The 21,281-nt window shown below is 42.0% G+C and overlaps 1 protein-coding gene across 2 annotated transcripts; it reads left to right on the top strand.

The window, feature by feature from the left end:
- The first annotated feature begins 1,900 nt into the window (after window positions 1–1,900).
- On the top strand, window positions 1,901–18,484 carry LOC306819057 (rho GTPase-activating protein 20-like). Of its 2 annotated transcripts, XM_079336819.1 has the most exons (16): window positions 1,901–2,236; window positions 6,333–6,418; window positions 10,974–11,147; window positions 11,298–11,447; window positions 12,000–12,041; window positions 12,144–12,228; window positions 12,357–12,434; window positions 12,770–12,836; window positions 13,047–13,235; window positions 13,323–13,489; window positions 14,058–14,222; window positions 15,073–15,185; window positions 15,263–15,455; window positions 15,922–16,036; window positions 16,229–17,049; window positions 17,311–18,484. In XM_079336819.1, the coding sequence occupies exons 1-16, from the start codon at window positions 2,180–2,182 to the stop codon at window positions 18,097–18,099; spliced, it is 3,291 nt and encodes a 1,096-aa protein (XP_079192945.1). In that variant the 5' UTR covers window positions 1,901–2,179; the 3' UTR covers window positions 18,100–18,484. The 2 variants fall into 2 exon arrangements, with proteins under 2 accessions (XP_079192945.1, XP_079192946.1); XM_079336820.1 differs by lacking the exons at window positions 1,901–2,236; window positions 6,333–6,418 and adding an exon at window positions 10,773–10,872.
- The last annotated feature ends 2,797 nt before the right edge of the window (window positions 18,485–21,281 follow it).

Here is a 21,281-nt window from a genome sequence, read left to right as displayed (position 1 = left end):
GTTTGTCGCATGAAAAGTTGGGCGCCGGCGAGGAGGGGCGAGCTGCTTTTCTTTGCCATGCCCAAGGCTGTTCATTATCAACAGAGGGCAGGTAATCATTGTGGAGTGATCCACTTTTAACGGGGCTGATTGTGGCCAATTTGGGGAATGAAGACTCGGTGTCTCTGTTTTTTTACTTCCTGGCCTGGTTCTTCTTTAGCCCAGTTTGTGGCCCACTTCTGGTTCTAGAGGAACAATCGATTTTGGGGCAATAGTTATTAATTAATTATTATTCCTATTGGAATTATTCACACCCTCCCTGCTTGTTTTGAATTGTACATAACATATAACTAGTACTTCATGGATCTCAGCTGTAGAACGTTAATATTTACTTTAGAAACAAAAAAAAATCTCCTTTGAGGGGTTAATTTAAGGAGAATATCTTGTAAGGTTTGAATGTGCCCTACATTACGACCTTATGGCCCAGATATCACTCAGTACTTTTCATAAGTTTCCCACAGACAGGAATCTATTAATGTGGCTTCAGACTGAAGGAGAGCCGAGAGCTATTTCACTGACTGAAAGCATCACACTGTCGTCTGATAACGTTATGTTTGACGGATCTGAATAACTGCTTTGAGTTTCTGAAAATGTAACTTGAGCGCTGTAGTTGTAGCCTTTTCTCTTTGACCACAAACTGGATTGTTGCTGCACATTTACTGAAGTCAAAGACACGACAATGAATCCAAATCTGTGGTTCAGGATCCGCCAAAGGGTCCAAAGATTGGGTGGCGGTGACGGCAGCTTGGTCTGTAGGCGACTTAGAACCCGGAGAGTTTCTGTTTTTAGTCTTGATTTTGGTCTGGTAGCTAAAGAGCAGTGCCGAAGTGCCCTTAAGCAAGCCGCTGAAGCCCTAACCAGCGACGGAGCGCTGGCTGTGGACAGCCACTTCACTCCAACGTCTCTCCATTTTGTCCATGTGTGTGTTAGTAGCGTCACTCTCTCCACAGTGTAAAATGACTTCCTCCCCACATGATATTCATAAAGAAAATCTAATAGACTTTGACCTGAAGGACTATGTTGGCTATTCAAGTAAAAAAAAACATATTTAGTTTGAACCTTGCTTAGACACCAACGAAACTGAAAAGAGGTCAAGATCTATATTGAATTGTTTTAAATTAAATCAGTCAAGGAGCAAATTGTCTGAACTTGTCAAACATTTTCCTTTTAAAGCTGAAGAGGGCACAAGTGAAGCCCTTTTATTGATTCATCAGCTTTTAGATAACATCAGATCATTTTTATTGATCATTTGAGGAGATTAAAGTTTAAAAGGAAAGAAAGGAAATACCGATGAGTACTTCTAAAAAGTAATGATATAATAGAAATAGGATTATTATTGCAAAGACAGTGAGTGCACAGAAGATACAGGAAGTGATGGCACCTGGTCCATTAAACACACAGACATTGTGAGAGTTCATGATCAGCTCTTTGGAAAGTATAAAGTTGAAGACGTCTGTGTTTGTTGTGATTAATTGTCCTTTAAATAGTTACAGTAGTTGTGAGCAGCTTAAAAATGTGAATCCCTTATTTAGTAACGTAGAGGAAGAGAAACTGGAACAGGTCATTTAGTCACTTGGTTGAAAGAGCATTTCACGTGTGTACAAATCAAATCAACTCGTAGATTAACATGTTGTAATCCTTCGATTTTTTTCTAATCTGAATTTTTGTCCCTCCCCCCAAAATCGAAACTTTCTCTTTGGTTTGTTTTGAGGTTAAATCCGTGTATCTACTGAATGAATGGAAGCAATGTGGTTAAAAATAGGTAGACCTATTTTTTGCCGCGCGCTGGCGCCGCCTCCTCTCTGTGCGTAAAGACGCATTAACAAAGTGGCACCGCAGCTGATAATCCAGACAGGAGTTGCTTTTGGTAACAGCACAGCCTGACACTGATAGTGTGGAAGAAGAGATCCTTTACCTCAGATGCGTTAGTTTACTTGTACTTTTAGTTTGACCACATTGTCCTCCTCCGCCCCTTCACGCGCCCTGATCGCTTGCTAAAAGTTTTCATCGACTACTTCTAACGATCTTGTGTTGGGATGGTTCATTCCTTCTGGAGACGGAAGCTATTGGTGGGATTTTTGTCTCCGTTGCATTACCTTAGAACCGCCGGACAGTGAGCCGTAGGGCGTCTGGAGCCTGGATGGATGTCATGTCTCCACAGCAGGACAGCCTCGGTGGACTGCAAGAAAACACACGGGTATGACTCTGAAAAGTCTCTGTTAGCGGTTTTTGCTGCAGTTAATAACAGTTGTGTCGTTGACGTGACATATTCATTTACTGACGTGATTCAATTTCACCGGAGTGCGTGGAGTCTCCACGCGCAGATTGTTAAAAGAAAAGATGTTCTCAGTTTGAGCGTCTTCGTTTCCATTTCCGCTAATTTAAAGGGACAGAAAGATGTCCGTCTCCTCCGGTGGGAGCTTACATATAAACTAGTGTACAGTGAGGAGGAGGCAGTGTTTTAGACAGCGGCGATTCTAGAGTCTGTTGGGACCTCAGGCAAACATTCACTGGACCAGATTTCATCCCCAAATATCATTTTACATTTAATTTTTGTGTTGGTGTCATATTATTTATAAATAAATATTATTATTATTATTATAAATAAGAATTATTCTTCATTCATTCTTATTATAAATAATATAACAATATTATTTATAAATAAATAATATGACAATATTATTTAATATTATTTTTGACATATTATTTATAAATAATATGACACCAACAAAAAAATTAAATTTTGTTATAAGTTTCCAAGTTTATATTAATATTTAAAAAATATATAACTATAAAGACCATCAACAATTTTCTACTTACAAAATAGAATTATGTAAAAAATACCATAATATGATGCTGACAGACATGATTTTCAAGTCTCTCCCCATTTTGAGAGCTACTCTCAAAACAGTCAGTCATTTACTTTAAGAGACTTCGATCAGATGGGGGTTCCTTTGGGAGGTTTCCAACAGTCATTGCATATTTTGCTAATTTGAAGCCACTTCTGGAGCAATTTGTCGGCCTTAGGGTCTGCTGGCTGGTTCAACTCAGCCTGCCCCTGTAGAGAAGGACAAAAAGGTGTGAAAGTTAGCTTTTAGCCGCCAAGCTAATTAAAACTCAAGCGTCTGCTGTCATATGTTGTTGTAATCGCCTGAGTAGGAAAGGTTAGAAAACGTTACTAATCAGGTTTCTTCAGTTTTTAGGAGAGGTGACATTTCTTCAAGGTCTTCAACCTTTGGATCAAGCTTTGGATTGAACAAGACCTGGATGTCGAAGAACCAACACAGACCTGTCTTGTTCTGAAAAGTAGTAATGCAGAGGTTCCAGTATGAACCTCGCCTTTGTCGTCATTAATGATTGATACCACATTCACTTCAGTGACCGTGGTGACTCGCAGCATCACCTGCAATCAACCCGATTATGATGGTCTGTGTGTGTCTGTCTGTGAGATTGAGTTGTTTCTGTCGCTGCTTTTTGATTCGTATTTCAGTGAATATTGTCAGAACTGGGTTAGTGGTGCTGACTACGTGGTTTCCCGGCATTAAAAACCCATATCTCCATGTTATATGCTGGTTTATTTATTTTAGGAATGAAAGGTAACATTGTCATGTTTGTCTTGAATGTGAGGAATGTTTCAGCACAGTGTGACCCTGTTAAATCACTGATGTTACACCGTGAAATGTCAAAAATGTGCAGACATACAGTCGTTGTCGGATAGAAGGGGGATTGATCTTTTCTCACTTTGGCAATGCTGATTGTGGCAGGAGCTTTGTGTTTTCATTATTTTACAATGCTGCTAACTAGACTAAAAAAAAAATCAGTGATCAAAGAGAGTGAGAAGGTAGATTAGCGACTTTAGTGTGTTAAGTCTTTACTGGAAGAAGCTAGTGAGATAGTTTGAGTACCTCAAGCCAGCTTACTGACGACGTTGTACTGTTTCTCAAACTCATTTGAGTCTTCGCCTTGGACTGTAAAAAATGAATGAAAACATGGACGTCCTCTCAGTGACCTGCTTTAAACCAGGCCATGTTTAAAGTCATGTCTCAACCTTACTTTCATTCTTCCAATAAACTGCAAAAGAAGGGACCCATGTCTCCTAACAAACAGCTGCTACGCTCCATCTTGCCAAATCAGTCACAATCCTAAGTATGAATCTCTCTTATCCTTCACTAAATCAAAATTGATGACTTTAAAAAAAACCTCAGCCCCTGTACATTGTGTCGATAAAGACATAAACTATAAAGACCATGGGTGTGTGACTCCCTGGATTTTTTTAAACCAGCTTCTAGTGGACACTGAAGGAACTGCATTTTATTTGCACTTCCACGTTAGCTTTATTTTTCATCTGGAGGCTGCTGCTTCATTCAGAAGACCTTTTATAGCCTTTTTTTGTTCTTAGTCTGGGTTTCAATTACAATCTGACATGCTAACCCCAGGCTGTTTGTTTATTTATTTATTTTATACAATTTTCCTGCTAAAAATAAGCACGCTAGTAACAGCATTGTGAGCCTGTTTGCATGCTACTCTTAGGTTTTGGCTCAAATAAAAAATAATTAATTCAAACTTTGCATGAATTAAAAAAACCCATAGTGATTGACAAAAATGTAAAAAAAAAAAAAAAATGAAGTAGCAGCTATTTAGCATTCCTAAATATTTATTTTATTGAGATGTGAAAGATGACAAAGCATCATTTTTTAAAGGCATTAAATGCAAAATTTAAATGATTAATATAACAGATGTTTATATGTCAGTGTATCCTAACTGACGATATTATTGAGTAATGACTTTCTAAATTAAGAGTGAAGTTAAACTGGGTTTGTTGTTCTTAGCTCTGTGTTCACACTGATAAGACGAAGCTTCGTGACGCTTGTTTATGTTTCACTTTGAGGTTCAAACATCAGTTTTTTTTTCCCTCCACTTGAACGTCTCCCTTTCCAAACTTTGGCCTGGCATCTAAACGAGGGGGAACAGAGACGGCCGCGCCAACTCGCAGAAGATGACTGTAGAGTCCTGAATGTGGAAGGATCTTGCAAGAGTGCCATCAGCAGGAGAACCATCAGACTCCAATAAACCAAAGAAAAGACTAAAATCGGAATCATGTGTGTGTTGCATATCCGAATTGAGATGAGCCCTACAAAAGGCTGTACCCTTCACCAAAGGGTCTGAGGGACTATGTTTTGATCTGGTGCCTCATCTACCACATTGAAAGTCGCATATTATACCCTTAAGAACCATCAGCGTATTATTCCAACATGTTTGTATCTTTCTTTTTCTGTTTAAACAGAGAACCAGACACTCATTGAGCTTTATCTCGTAAACAGAGACGATTGTCTTTCGACCCGCCTCCAGCCTGTTCGTCTGGCCAATAATAACCGTAATAAACATATAATGACTGAGAGGCGACAACATGTTTTAATCAGACAATTAACCGTGGTTATATAATGTTTGCTTGTCCCCTTGCTTCACACTCACAAATCCTTCTACGATTAGATCCAATAAAACTTTAATGATCCTCGTGGGGAAATTAGGATAATAGGATCTCAATATGGCTGCAAGCGGCAGCTGGAAGTACAATGGGAACAGCTGATTATTTTCATGTTACACCGCCGTTCCCTTTTCCTGTGTCCTTTCAGCATACTTAAGAGACGACTCAAATGCAAATTATGTATAAAAACTGCTAATTGAACCCTTCAGCATGATTTAAAATATATTAATGTTGTCACCTAGTTAACGTCCAAGCTCACACATTCCTATGTGTTTAAATTCTCCTGCTCTGACGCTCCGGTCCTTTTGAAGTGCCCATGATGTGATGAATGTGTTGAACATTAGGACGCTTATGTAACCGAGGCAGAAGGTGCACACGTTACGTATGTACATACGGTTCACTCTGTTCGCCTCTCTGAGGCTCTTTTGTCCGGCGTGAAAGGTGGAGTTATCTTGACAGACTTGTGATGTCATCGTGACTTTGAAAACTGCGCATCTTCACTTTGTGTCAACGCCTCGATGTCACCATGCGTCATGATGGGCTGCACTCTGCCACTTTTACATCAATGAAGACAGAGCAGTAACATGCAAATTCTGCAGGCAACGTCAAATACGCAAATAAGTGATTACAGTCAGTCGCTGCAGAGTCGCCCACGTCCGCGTCACAATGCATCGTAGAAACCCGTCATTTCCACCCTCCTGCTGGGTGAAGGAAGTTTAGTTGACTTGCTGTCACAGCCTGCACGCACAGATGAAAAGCACAAAATGCAGTTTTTGTTAATAACGACATTTTTTGTTTCTCTTTTTAGCGGATGAAGTCTTTGACATATCGACGGCAGTCCGCCCCGTCTCTCGTCTTCACCAAGGCTCTCACCAGGTCCAAGACTCTCTCCAGGTAATTTAAGAGACAATGAAGTACTCACTCGCCCGTAAGTGTGCAGTGACTTTGACTAAACAAGACACGTTTTATAAACGACTTTTTGACAATTCAGTGATTGAGACTGGCTTAATGATCACTTTGTGATGACTGAATGATGATGCACTGATTTTGAAACAATGACCCAGACTTTATAATAACACTGACAGCTATTTTAATCATCAACGCAGTGATCATATTTACAGCTGTGATCTTGACAAAATCCTGATTAAATGTTTTGTTACTATTTTGACCAAACGATGACGTGTTAGCCTTGACGAGATGATAAAACTGTGACCCTCTCGTGGTCTTGACCGACTGTCAACAGCTTGAGCTTGGCTTAATGACGACGCTGACTTTGACCACACTCACAGAGGCCAAGACAAACCTGAGACCGAAACAAGACCAAGACATGTCGGGATCATGGACAAGACCAAGACCGTAAATATTCCAGAAACATAATCTCTTGTGTGCAGGAGGCGTGTCACTCACTTAGAATGGTAATCCCCAGGTTTTAATCTGTTCGCCATAACTAGGGGATTAAAATCTGGAGTTATTGTTTTTTATAGAAAGGGGCGTTTTCGGTATGATAAAAAAAGAAATAGACGTTAAGAAAGAGCCAATCAGTGGTGGTTTTGACATAGTATTGAATTAAAATCCAGAGTCCGCCCAATCTGAGACAAAACAGAGAAAAAATGCTTTCGATTCGAGGACGAGTCTCCAGACCGGTCTTAAAACCAAGACTGATTTCCGAGTCAGGATAAGTAAATCATCACAGATACATGACCGGAGTGACAAACCGGCTGAAGGAGAAATTCGTCCTCTTAACTGAAGGGTGTTTAACCTTAAGGAACTGATCGTGTCCCAGTGATAACGAACAATTCTGACAATATAAAGACGGCCCAACGATTACTTCGCAATCATGACAAATCCAGTAATCACTGGATAACCTTATTTGTGATCAACGTAAATCACAATCTCTGCGACATTTAAACCTGCTTATTGAATGAAGCTTTCCCACACAGTTAGCATAACTTCATTAAACCGAGTGGAACACTAAGTCAACTCCTGTCAATACGTCCTGCAGGATTAAATACTTACAGTAGATACAGATGTTTCAGGAGGATCCTGAAGGCAACGGTGTCTAATGGACAGTTTGCTCAGTTTGTGTGGGACTAAATACAAACCGCAACTCAAGATGAAATGTCCCCACGTTGACTTGTTGCTAACAGTCAGCAGAGGGACATGAAGTAGTTTAAGCCTTCTCAGTGGCCAAAGTGTAACTACAGGTTTTACTTTGTGTTCAGGGTCACCACTAGTGCCAGCAGCGTTACACAAGGTCAGGGAGCTTCTTAGAAACAGTCATCCGCATTCCACTTCTCTTACATGGAGGTCACGAAGGTCAGGCAGCTCTAACAAAACCCTCGATCCACACACACACGAGCGCACACACACACACTCACTGCCTCATGCACAACCCCCCCCGACTGAGGTGTTGGATCCACTCGGATAGATAATCCTCCTGTAGCCAAGCTTTTCAGAGGATCAGGCACCTACTAATAGCTCTGCCTTTGAACATATGGACTGAGGTGGAGAAGACATAACCTCGTTAAAAAGAGCCCACAGAGGTGGGACCCACCTGGATGGCTGACTGTGCTTATTTCTGGGTTTTTTTTTTAAAGATAATTTTTTCAGGAATATGTGGCTTTTATTAATCAGGACAGATATAGAGAGATGAGAAATGTGTGAGGGAGAGAGAGAGTGTTGGATGCTCCGAACAGCATCAGGATTGGGAGTCAAACCAGCCTCTGTCCACGAGGCATCGAAATGTACTTTCCGCCTGTCCATTTGTAAAGGCTTTCTGGCCTAACGTCTATTAATGAGGATTTTTGGAATGGAAATTGCTTTTAAGTGGAACAAACGTCTCTTTGGTTTTCTCCACTAAACATCTGTGAATTATAAAAACAAAATACTCGTTTGGTATTCTGAGCGTAGCTGCTTAAAAAGTTTTATTTTATTCTCTTTTTAGTTGTTTTTTTTTTTACTATTTCAAAACACCCCGTGTTCTGTTCATGTTTGTATATTTAAAAAAAAAAGTGTAAAGATGAATCACTTTATATTTCTATCAAACTATGCAGAATGAGTGTTATAAAAAGCTATAAAAACTTTGTCCAAGTCTTTCGTTGAATTCTGATGACTAAGTCGCTTCTTTGAGATACCAATCGGCTACTCTGGTTTAAAAGCAAGTACCTTGATTTGTATTGTCCCTAAATACATGATATTGGATTCTACCATTTTTGAACCCATAAACTTGCATTTTCTTGCACCAATCCTTCCTCCAATGTCCTTTTACTTTTTTCCAAACCATTTTAAGAGCTCCAGTCTAAAACGTCGTCAGGGGAGGAGTCAGTTACTTCGTTGTAAAGTAATTAATTGGCAGTTTTATTTTGTGCCGTTCAAAGCGTAACAAAAGTTACCTCTGGACAAAGATACAAAGATCAGCTCATTTAAAGAAACCCAACAGCGGGATTAAAGTTCCCTTTCACTGGCAGAAAACTCGAGCAGACTGGGACAAATTGGCGATCAGCCATTCGCCGCAAACACGAGAGCCGACTTTCAAATAGTTTTCTCGAAACGTAAAGATTCCCTGACCCCATGCTGCACTCGTCTCTCAACCGAATCAGCTTCAAACCATTGCACAATTATATGATAATGCAGAGTGAAGGAGTCTCTTTGATGTTTGATCAGTCTCTATTGAATACCAACTCAGTGTTTGATTTATTTCCTTTGAAGCATAGAGGGAGTGTCATAGATCTGATCTTATAAACGAAGCATCGACCGGCCATCGTGAGAGGCTTACTAAGTCTGTTTCCAATTAGACGTCAGTGACAAACATGTCCTCTGAAAACCTCTGACATCTCCTTATAAGATTGAAAGGTTTCACCTGATGACTATAGCTGCTTTGGCAATACAAGACAGTCACGCTCGTTCAAAAGCAGGTCACTGTATTACATTGGTCAAAGGTTCAGTAATACAACGTGTGATACATCGTCCACTGTTTCAAAGAGGGTGTTTCAACGATCTGCTACAGGACTGGTAGCAGCGATAGTTTGTAAATGCATCTCGAGGAGTCGTGGATGTTAACATTGGAGTAGATGCACAATGGTTTCTGTATCTATCCCTCCTTGACCCCAGCGCAGTTTTGGCAGATTGGTTAAGCATGACTCTGTGACTTTCCTCATTGCTGCAGAAATGTTGCGGATCTACAAGTTTTAGAAAAACTCTTGGAGTCAAATCTTGGAGTGCAGATAGTTTAGCGGTTATGTTGTGCGACACGTTTAAAAGAAACTATAATTATTATATCAGCAGCCGGTAAGCGACCAAAGATCAGGTCTACAGAGGAGGAAACAAGCAGCATCAAGTCAGCTCGGGCACACAGGCGCTGACTGGCGCCTTTTCTTGAAATGAAAGTAAATACATCATCATCGATAACGTCATCGAAAGCTGCTCCTAATAGATCTAATCAGCATCAAAACCATCCTAAATATCCAAATATATCTCCGTCAACATAACCATCATCCTCTTTAATATCATGAAGGTCGTCGTGTGCATGGGAGAGCGGGGTCTTTAGCTTTTTCTTAAAGGTGCAAAACGACTCTCTTCCTCTTTTTCCGCCATTAGCTGTCCTTAAATAATGAAACATCAATTTAAAACTGTCAGATGAGGATTACAATCTTATATCAAGGCTGGTCCTTGGTATTTTTATACCCAGAGTCCGCACAGGTGTAGAAGATACCCGACTCCACTGGAGTCAAAGAATGAGAGTCTAGAGCTCGGCGTGATCAGAATCAGCCTCTTACAGTTACCTGTCATAAACTCACCAGTTGTTTTCATTGGATGATACATTCATTTACTTTATCTAAGTCCAATCTGTCTTATAATATATATCATATAATTGATTTCATCATTAGGAATTCTTGTTGTATTTTGGGAAGCCTTGGAAAATGATGAATATTCAGGACTAATTCAGGGTCAAACATTCATCTTTTATGAGTTTCTGGATATTTTCCTGCCTTGGATGGTACGATTGTAAAACTGGCATTACTTTGCATTCACTGGGAGATTCAAATAGTGTTTGGCAAGGCAAGTTTATTTATATAGCACTGTTCAGACAAGGCAATTCACAGTGCTTTACAGACATAAAAACATAAAAACAGGAGATAATGTTGATTCAAACATTGTAATATGTCAAGAGACTTGAGCGTGGGTGGTTTTTAAAGATGGCAGCAGATTGGAACAGAGGAGGGATTGACTTGTTGAATCATTATTTTTTTGTTACAATAAAACCAAGGAGGGAACGACTGACTGAGCTCTTTGTTCCAGGATTTATGGGAAATGTGGTTGGAGATGATAAATCCGAATTGTCTCTTGTGGCAAGGACTTTAAATTTTGGATATGTTTGCAATATAAAAGACCGGTATGTTCATTCTGCCTAAACGGGATGTTTGAACATTTTTTGTGTTTTTGAATCCAGAGACAACTTTGTGATTCCCGTGAACCCGGAGTCCTGCCCGCTGGTCCAGTCCTTCCTCGCCGGCTCGGATCGGTCTTTTCTTCTCCACGGACATGCTCAGTTGAAAACAGGGATGCAAACCCAGGAGAGACACCTCTTCCTGTTCAGCGACATACTTGTGATTGCCAAAGCCAAGTAAGCACAGTGCGTGTTTTGGTGTCCCTGTGTGGAGCAGTTTTGGCTGCTTCTCACATCCTTCACTGATCCAATCGCTTAATACCTTTGTCCATGGGTAAAATAAGGGCGTGTGTGTGTATCCACTGTGTTGCTTGTGTCTTTTGTCAGGTCAGCCAGCCACTTCAAGCAGAAGGCCCAGGTGTGTGTTTGCGATATGTGGACAGCGGGGTGCTTGGAGGAGGTGTGTGAGGGCAGCACGTTTCCGGAGAGGAGCTTCGTCATGGGCTGGCCGACCTGCAACTGTGCCGCTGTGTTTAGGTACCTGAGAATTTTATCGCAAAAACTCCACATATCTGATTTATTTTTAAAATTAGATTGATGCCAAAGCCTCAGGCGGTCTCATTTAGATATTATTGAATCCCATGTGATCCCTCGGAAGACGGTAGGATTCAAATATGGTTTATTCTAATGCTGCCTCTTGTTGGCGAGCATAAAAAGTCTGTTTTTAATACTAAATATGTAGGTGCTGCTGCCGACTTGACCTTAAACGCCACACGACGGACAGGATGTAGCGTAAGCTCTCGTATAGAGAGACTATTTGCAGTCATACTGAATTGTTTAATTGGTGAATACCAATTATCTAACCCGCTTAGCCTGAAATTAAAATCCTGCCAGAACCCAATAAAACGTTTTAATGCTGATAAACCCTTTAGAAGATTAGAAATCGCCAAAACCAAAAGGTTGCCCACAAGGTTGAGAAAAGTCCTATCTGAGGCAAAATTGTCATTTCTGACGTCGGCCTGCACATTTCGACATGTGACTTTACGGTGCGATGTTTGTTGTTGACATTCTCCTCCATGTTGCTCTCAGCTGTGCGGACCAGAAGGAGAGGTGGCTCTCCGTCCTCAAAAGGTAAACTACAGCCTGAACCACAGCAGCCGAACGTGTGTCCACGTCTTCGTCGAGAGACGGGAGAATGACTCGTGTTGTGTTTCGTCTCTGATTTCTCTTCAGTCGGATTAGAGAGGAGAAGGAGGAGGAAGAACCGAAAACTATTCCTCTGCGGGTGTACGGGAAGGGAATCAACACTTTTGCAGTTGTAAGTTTTCTCTGACTTTTCTTGTAAGTTAAAAAAAAAAATAATAAAATCTCCCAACCATTATGTAATTTCCTGTATAGTACGTTTAAATGTCCTCTTTGCTTCTTCTGCCTTTTCTCCGTTATAAGACCAAGACACTTCCTGTCAGCAACTCCGATTCAACCAATGAGGTGATCCGACTGGCCTTGCAGCAGTTTGGCATCATTGTAAGTAATGATGGGGGTTAATCTGGAACTTTTAGAGCGAAACATCTGGATAGCCTATCTCTCTTTATTTTATCTTTGAATCAGCCAAGACACTTAAAATGGACATTTTAAGAAGAAGGAAAGAAAAAACTACAGATTTGTAAAGGAGGTTTTATCGTTCATCTGAAGACACGCTTTTCTAGTTTCATAAACACTCCTCTGGGAACATTACAGATTACAGTATCATGTTCAGGTCTCGAGCTGGAGGATGAATGATTAGTTTGTGCCACGTTAGTCAGAAGTATCAAACGTTTGTAACCTTCCACAGAGAAATCTTTGTCTCTCTTTTTGTTCAGGGAAATGTGAAGGACTTCCAGATGTGGGTCATCTCCAAGAGGGACAACAACCTCTATCCTCTGATCGGTCAGTGAGGGAAACCTTGTTGCAGGGCTTTTTAAAGGGGTGGGGACGTGTTTGAAAAGATTCGCTCTGAGCTTTGAGGATGTTGTTTTTTTAGTGTGGACACAGTTGAACCATTGATTCCCAGAGCACAGACACGAGGGCTCGCAGAGTGTTTGATGGCTAAAAATGTGATTTATGATGTAACAAGCCTCCCCCATGTCGCTGTTTCAGGCCACGAGTTTCCTTTTAGCATCCAGATGAGTCATGTGAGACACAGCATGGCGATGGCAGGCGGCCGAGACACGCCCGCATCACCTGTGGACAGACAGCGAGCCATGCAGGTGGAGCAGATGCAGGTGTACAAACAGTGTCAGTTCATCCTGAAGCCCCGACCCACTGACCCCCAACACACATCTGCAGGTCGGCTCAGCCACACGTTATTGTCTTTGAATGTGAAAGCAGAGGATTACACGCTCGCACTGACGCACTCCTGCGTGCTCTTTTCAGAGATGTGTAAGAAGCCGTTTAAAAGGAGGCGCTCACTCATCACCTGGGCCTTTTGGCGCGGCTCCTCCTACAACCTTAACGAATTGTCCGAGGCCGCGCAAGGCCGCCTGTTCTGCCAGCCTCTCAACACCATTTGTTTAGACAACAAGCTGCCAAAGCCTATAATGGTAAGTGGACACACTGGGAGCAATGACTCCAAATTCAGAGATGCTAACTGATCTTAAATAGCATTGTTAGCTCCCCTTTGAGAAACAAGGCTGCAGACATGCTTGCAGCTGTATTAAAAGAACCCTGGTGCCTTTAGCTAAATGCTAACATCCACACAATGATACACCACGACAATGAGCCAGCTGAGCCAGGCAAAGTGACGTCATCATGATGACGTTTTCACTTCAATGCACAAATAATTAGTTGTCTTCTTCTAGCCTGGACCAATGTTTCCACCCACACGGCACACGGCTTTCTTCTTTGGATCAGTGCAATCGTCAAATTTGAATCGTGTCGAGCACAAAAGCCACAACATTAAACCTCTGCAAAACATTGTTGGTGCTCAAGTTTGCCTGATTTGCATACTCTTTATTGGCTCGGCTGGTTATTGATGAATCTGGTCCAGATCTTAATTATTAGCTTAATAACTAAATCTAAATTGATTTATAGAATCAAAGAGAATCTTCTCCTGCTCAGTTTCTGGGTTTTTCTGACCGGGAGGAGTAACGCCTTGTTTTCTTGTTTCAGGACATGTTGGTGTTTCTGTACCACGAGGGTTCAAGCACGAGGGGGATCTTCCGCCGCCCCGCTGGAGCTCGGGCTGTCAGGGAGCTTCGGGACTCTCTGGACCTGGGAGTTTTTCAACTTCCTCTTTCAAAAGATAACGTCTTCATCATTGCCGGAGTCTTTAAGGTGAGGCAGTATGACTAAACATCTCGCTGGTATTCTGGAAGACAGGATTTAAATGGATCATGATGGAGCTGTTTCGGGGCGTCCCTACCACTTTAGCTTCCTTATTAACCCACATCTGTAAATTAATCCACCTCCAGCCTACTCAGGCCTTGAGAGGCATGTTATGCAGCTATTTAAGCAGCACGGGCTCTTCAGATTGGTTTGTGAATGTAATCTGGATTATAATCCTTTATCTTAAAGGGATAACTGGGAGCTCTTGTGCATGACTGCTTAAATTAGGTCATGTGTTTACAAAGCAGCAACAGAGGAAATCTCTTTGTAATGAATAGTTATTTTTCACAGTAAAAGTCAGACTGTGTTTTTAGAGCCATTCAAAGAAATTTGTTATTGTTGGAATTAGACAAAGATTTAGGAAGTGAGCAGGATTATTCTACCAGCTGCTCAAAAGGGAAAAGAAGTTTTAGTTTTGACGACTAAGAGGTGTGTGATTCATTTATTTTTAAAGATTGTGTACTCCAGGGCCAATAGCCTAGTGCAGGGGCCCCCAAACTTTATAGCCCGCGACCCCGAATTTAACAATGCGAGAGACTAAGGACTGCCGTTGTATCTGGAGGTGGTTAAAACATTTGACATTGTGCACAACCCCGGCCTCTACAAACACTCGCATTAGAACACCACACAATAGCCCAAACACCATCATATGTTTTGTATATATATTTTATATTAATGGGTGAAATATTATTTTTCATTTTTTTGCAACCCCTCCAATGTGTATTGTTATAATAAAACGGTTTCGGACAAACGAGTGAATGAGCGAAGACACTGGGTTGACGTGCGCATGTTTTTTTAGGATTTCCTGCGCAACATCCCAGGCAGCTTGTTGTGTTGTGAGCTGCACGAGGAATGGATGGACGTGCTGGATGAAGATGACGATGAGGAAGAACAAGTGCAGGATGTGCAGAGGTAACACACACACACACACTGTGCTCTTCAAATGATCACATCACTTCCCCTCATTTTGTGGTTCTGTGTTTCTGCAGGATGATTTTTCGTTTGCCCAAAGAAAACACTCAACTGCTACGCTACCTGTTGGCCATGCTTCACGGCATCCAAGGGAACGCCCAGGAGAACCAGATGACCAGTTTCAACCTATCGGTGTGCATTGCGCCCAGCATGCTTTGGCCGCCGGGATTGCCTTGTAGCCCTGAGGTGGAAGGAGAAGGAACGAGGAAGGTCAGAGAAGGAAACAGCACCTTTTTTTCCCCACATTTGCAGAGTGTACAGATTAAAGCAAAAAGAAGCCGGTTTGATACATTCTCAGGGGATTTTCATACTTACTAACTTTTACAACTGCTAACGCTAAAGACGCTAAAGACACTGTAACTAACGCAGCTATAATTTGAACTGACAAGTGCAAATTTCCCCCTTCGATTTTGTTCAGATTCTTATTGCGTTTCGTACTGTGCTAATGAGTGAATTGTTACATCAAGCTGTTCTTTCAGAAAAGGCTTGAACTGCCTGTTTAGAAAGCAAATTAAAGCTCTGCTGTTCAGGAAAGTACCGACACTAAACAGGGATGTCAAGTCGCTGTCATGCAACCTTGAAAAGTTTAGAAAACGACTTTGGTCATAAACGTTGCACTGTTCCGTTGGTAAATGTGTAAATCATTTGTAACGCTACTTCCTTTTCCTGGTTGCAGGTTTGTGACCTGGTGAAGTTTATGATTGAACACTGTCAGCAGATTCTGGGAGAAAATCCGTCGACGCTGTTTGGAGGGCCACCGCGAAAGGTCAGCACGGAAGAGATGGGATCAGGTACGAGAAACATCTCAAGTAACGACTCAGACTGGAGAGGGATGAAATGCCTATACTCATTATATCAACATATTACGATCTGATAACCCGAGAGCATGTTGATACTCGAAGTAATCAGGGTGTATGTAAACTTCAAACTTCTAACATCTCTCCCTCTGCATCCTTTTTTCCATCTCTTCTCTGGACTGTCAGATTCCTGGCCGTCCTGTTTGACGGACTCTTCCTACGACAGTCTGGAGAACGATCTGGACAACAGCAGTGGTGGGTCTCCGGGCTTCTACGGCAGAGAGCACTTTAAACCCAAAGCGCTTCAAGGCAGCCTGGACTCCATCTTAACGTTTAGCGACTACGACCAAGACGTAGAACCAGACGCGCAGCGGAAGTGTCAACCACTGGGAAGAACCAAAACTCGGACAAACGAAGCAGAACTCTCCTGTCCCCTCCAGAACGTTCAGACTGTGAACACAACTTCCAACCTGGAGTGGCTGTCCCTTGATCCTCGGCACGGACAGCGGCGGCGGAGGTGCTCGGAGCCAGCTATAGCATACATGGCCAAGTTCCAGCCGAGCTCTGATGCCCTCACTGGTGATGATGAAGATGATGAAGAGGAGTTTCCCAATAAGCCAACTGTCCACATACTTGCTCCATCAAGGGATCTCGCCAATAGAGGTGGAGGTGAGTCAATGTTCAACCTGCATAGCCTGCAGTCAGCAGCTCTGAAGGAGAGCCCGCCAAACTCCCCTGAACCCGCCGGTTCCACCTCGGACTCCCTTTGTTTTGACAACACCTGGGCAACCAGACAGGGAGAGACAAAGACCCGATTGACCACAATCTCTGGCCTGAACTCTGCTGGACACAAAGACCTTGGGACTTGTCAAAAAGCACATTCGCCCAAAGAGACGCAAAACTGGGAGACCCTGAAAAGCTGCGGCAACCTGCACCCAAACTCTTGGCTGAAGAAAAGCCGGAGGCAGCAAGACAACTCGGAGAAGGAAGAAGAGGACACAGTTTGGGTGAGTAAAAGCCTGGCCATCAAAGGACTGGTATTTATTTTGTCACAATCAATAAAACTAACTTTCAGGAAAAGATCAGTGAAGAACAGGAAGCCAGAATTTGCCACAATCCATTAAACGCCACTGTTGCAGACAAAGACAGGAAGTGTAGATCTGATAGGGCGTAACATGTGTCAGTCTGGGAAACTCGGCAGATAACAGCAGATCAAAACTCAACAAGCCTTTGACGCTCAATACTGTGCATATATTTTCCATTTACAGAGAGGACCTACTGAGTCATTCACCCTTGGGAAAGTGTCCCGAGAGGAAAGAAAAGAAGCGAAAATGGAAGGAGGAAAACTGATCGATGGGAGTCATGCCGTGTCCAGAACTACCTGTGGAGCTTTAAAAGATGCAGGACGAAGGGGACATGGAGGAGGATGCCCGAGCAAGGAGAGCCACGATTGTCAGCTTAGACAGAACTCATCAAGTCCCCCTTCCCACCACCGCTCTACAGGTAGTCTACATCTTCCCGTATCCGCAAGGTTACAGGCCGCAGACTCCCAGGTAGAAGACAGACAGGCTAGCAACGTGCATACCGACTGGAACACAGCAGAGAGTGAAGGGAATGACCCGAAACAGCCGTCGCCATCTTTGTTTTACAAGAAGAGTACGCCATCTCTGTCCATGCTCAAGGAAAAGAAGTTTCAGTCTGTGGATGAGGAACCCAAAGCCAGGGTCCAACAGCGCCGCGTTTCAGAACCAGGCTGGCAGGTTGTGGAGCGAGCCTCCAGCCTCACGAGGGCGAGGCTACCCAGCGACCCCGGACTGAAGGTGACCGACGTGGACTGGCAGGGAGAGACATCGGAGGCCCGTTTCTGCCTCACCCCTTACGACACCAAAGCAGTGAAGGAGTACTTCTCCTCTCACCGACATAGCAACCCCAAGAGCAGCCAGCAGGTGGCGCTGGCCCTGGTGGAGAGTCGCAGGGAATGGCGTAAGAGATGCAGTGGCGCAACTGCAGAACCAGACTTTGAGCAGCTGCTGTTTGCTGAAGAATCCTTTGTCTAATCCTGACTGTGACCTGGAGCAAAGGCAGATTAACTTCCCTGCAACGGACATGATACCTAGCTAGCTACCTAGCTAAGAACGAATTTGGTTATTGTACTTGCCAACTGCTTTTTGTTGTGTTCTCAGACCCTTAAATTGTGCTTAATATTTGCCTTAGTCTGTGGACTTGATACTAATTGTTAATCTCATGTCGAAGAAGTAGTTTGAAAATTCATTTCTCACAGGGCAAAGGTCAATTTTTAGGTAGGAACGTAAATCAATTTTGCCTCGAGCTTACTGCCAATCAGGGAATGTACGTTTTTGCTTGAATGTCCTCGAGGCCGGATTTACACACAGAAGTAAAACTACTTTTTAACATGATTGAAATTGAAGAAAAAAAAAAGAATCCAAGTTTAAAGTGTTGGATTATGTTTCAAACTAGATCGGGCCAAACTTGAAACCTGCCAATTAAAACTACCGGATGTTGCCTTTCTAAAATCTTGGACACGTAGAATCTTTATCAATCCATCAATCTTTATTAGTATAGCGCCAATTCACAAACAAATGATAAGTTTAAGAGGCTTTAAATAAAGAGCAGGTCTAGACCGCACTCTTTGTTAAATGTCGAGGTTTCACTGGATCATGTCAGCCCTCAGCTAAATCGAATTTTAAACCAAATGTGCAAATTTTGCAACAACAGTAGGAAACCTCCCTAATGGGGCCCCATCTGACTGCTTTTACTCTCAATGCCCTGCAAAGTGGTGCGTGCATTATTGCTGTAAAAATAATAATGAAGGAGGGCAGACCGTAGAGGCGCCCCTGACTTCCTCTAAACTCTGCAAAGTTCTATTGGCCAGTTCCCAAAAACCAGCTGCTCCGTAAATGAAGACATAATCCGAAGCAGACACCTTAACCCAAATGAAATCTTGCTGTTGTTGTCCGGCTTGGACTGTAGCGTAAATGCAGCCCGAGTACACAACAGATTTGCCAAGAACTGCACTTTGCTTTTTGCACAGGTCATATTTGGAGTAGCAGGTTGTTCAGATGAGCTTAAAAGTCATTTGTGTTACTGTGAGCTTCATGGAAATGTATTCCAAATTAGCAGAAGTTTTATATATTTATGCTTCCTGTGCGTCCTTCTTTGTCTCTTTGAAAGTTTGACAAGCTTATTGCCAATTTTAGTGTCGTTGGAAGTTATATGACTGACTGGCTGTGCTGGGGCAGAAATGAAGTCTTTTCGTCTTTTACAAACAGTTTTAGTGTTCTTCCCACTTACACACGTTTCAAACTCTTCTCAGAGTGTAGGTATGCAGTGTAGGTGCCAACGATGTGGTTTTCCATGTAAGCCATCGCATGTCGTGTACCAGTGTTTGTAATATGTAAAGAAGATCCCATGTGGGGAATATTGGCACAGTCACGTTTCTAAAGCTTTATACTTTAGGCTGCTTGAACCTGCTTAAAAACACTACTGCTTTAATACATTGTCTGTACCTCCTTTCTTTTCACGTGTATTCAAAGCTAATGCGCCAACAAATCTGTGTTTGCAAATAAAATGACCTACCTGTGAAAATTTGTTTATGACTTCATTATCAGAAAAAGTTTTTTACATGTGTGTGTTCTACCTATGTACAATCACATGATGAAATTACACAGTTACAAAATGGATTAAAACAATGGACAGGAGAATACATGGGTAGAATAATAAAATATAGGTTTGGGGATGTCAGCATTAATGCAGGTTGCTTCTCAGAGAGCTTCATGTTGTGTTTACAGTTTGTCAGGTACGTAATGCGTGTGGAGGAGGACGGGTCCTCCCGTGTTTACTTCTTTGTCCTTCTCTGATTAACTGATCAGCTCTGACAAATCTCATTACATCCATGTAACTAACTCATCAGCATAATGCAGTGTGTGACATCACCTCCTTCAAATGTAGTGGACAACATTGTCTCGCCCGTTTGATGACAAATGAACACACTGAATGAGTATTTAGATAACGAGTTGTCTAATTTGACCATTTCTTCTTTGGCCCTGAAAAAGAACTCGACAAATATGGGAAGGATGTGCAGCCAAACATGTCTGCAGCCAGAGTCATCAGGATTAATGAAATGCATCTTTATTTATGAGGAAACGTGATAGGCCACGCCCACTTTTAATCAATCACACTTTAGATTTGGACTAATAATTATCCCCAGCACATGCACACACTTTATCTTCAATCTGTGCACACATTTCGGGGGTAGGCTCCACGTTTTTGGCGCCTCCTATGGGTCAGGATCAAAATGCATTTCTAGACACGCCCAGAACGAAAAGTTACGAGTTATTGCTCTGAAAAACTCCGCCCCTGTCGAGGTTTATCGGTCGATATCTTGAAAACAAAAAAGTCTAAATCGTGGGTGATCCATCATGGAGGACTTTGGCGGTCACACAATGAACTTGACCTGTGTGTCCAGCTTCAGGTATGAGGGGCTTTGTTTCCTTCAGTACAGCGCCACCATCTGGCTGATTGGGTTCATATTTTTAGGAAAGTTAAAAAAGCACCATTTGTGTTTATTGTGAGAGTTTTGATCGTGTGTTATTCCTTTTTAAATAACTATATCCACACAACAACAAGAGGTTTAATGGTCATCTGTAACTACAGGCCGGCTCCTGACTGACGCTGCCCTCTAGCGGCCATCACTTATCACTGCACACAGCTTAGCTGACAAAATACACTTTCAAAGTATGATGTCGTTAATTAAAGCTCTCTTCTCTATGAAACTCATTCACTTCTTCACCTTATCATAACATACAGTATTTTATAGTTGTCGTTCTTTTGTCTTCTGCCCCAATTTAATTCAAGACATTTAATTCAAGTAAACCAAAAATCACTCACTCTTTTGTTTGTACTTTTACAGAGGAGAACTGAGTACACATGACTTTTTCCTCTTATAATTTCATATCCTGGTTGTAGCTCAAGGTTTGTATTTTAATTTAAACGACTGTGCATACCATAGTTAGTATTAAATCATCCAGGCTGAATGTCTAAAATGTAAATAGGGCAGCAGAAACATATTACGATCCATATTTGTTAAAGTATGCATAAAAATAACTTAACTGCTTTACTGCTATTTGGAGAATAGTGCAGATGTATTAATGCAACATTTAAGTATTGTTCCTTTTTTCATTCATTCATTCATTCATATCTATTAATGTAATGACACACA

Source organism: Symphodus melops (assembly GCF_947650265.1).
Source record: "Symphodus melops genome assembly, chromosome: 23".
NCBI classification, from domain to species: Eukaryota; Metazoa; Chordata; class Actinopteri; order Labriformes; family Labridae; genus Symphodus; species Symphodus melops.
The sequence above is the reverse complement of the archived record's forward strand: the minus strand, read 5'-3'. Positions and strand labels throughout refer to the sequence as shown.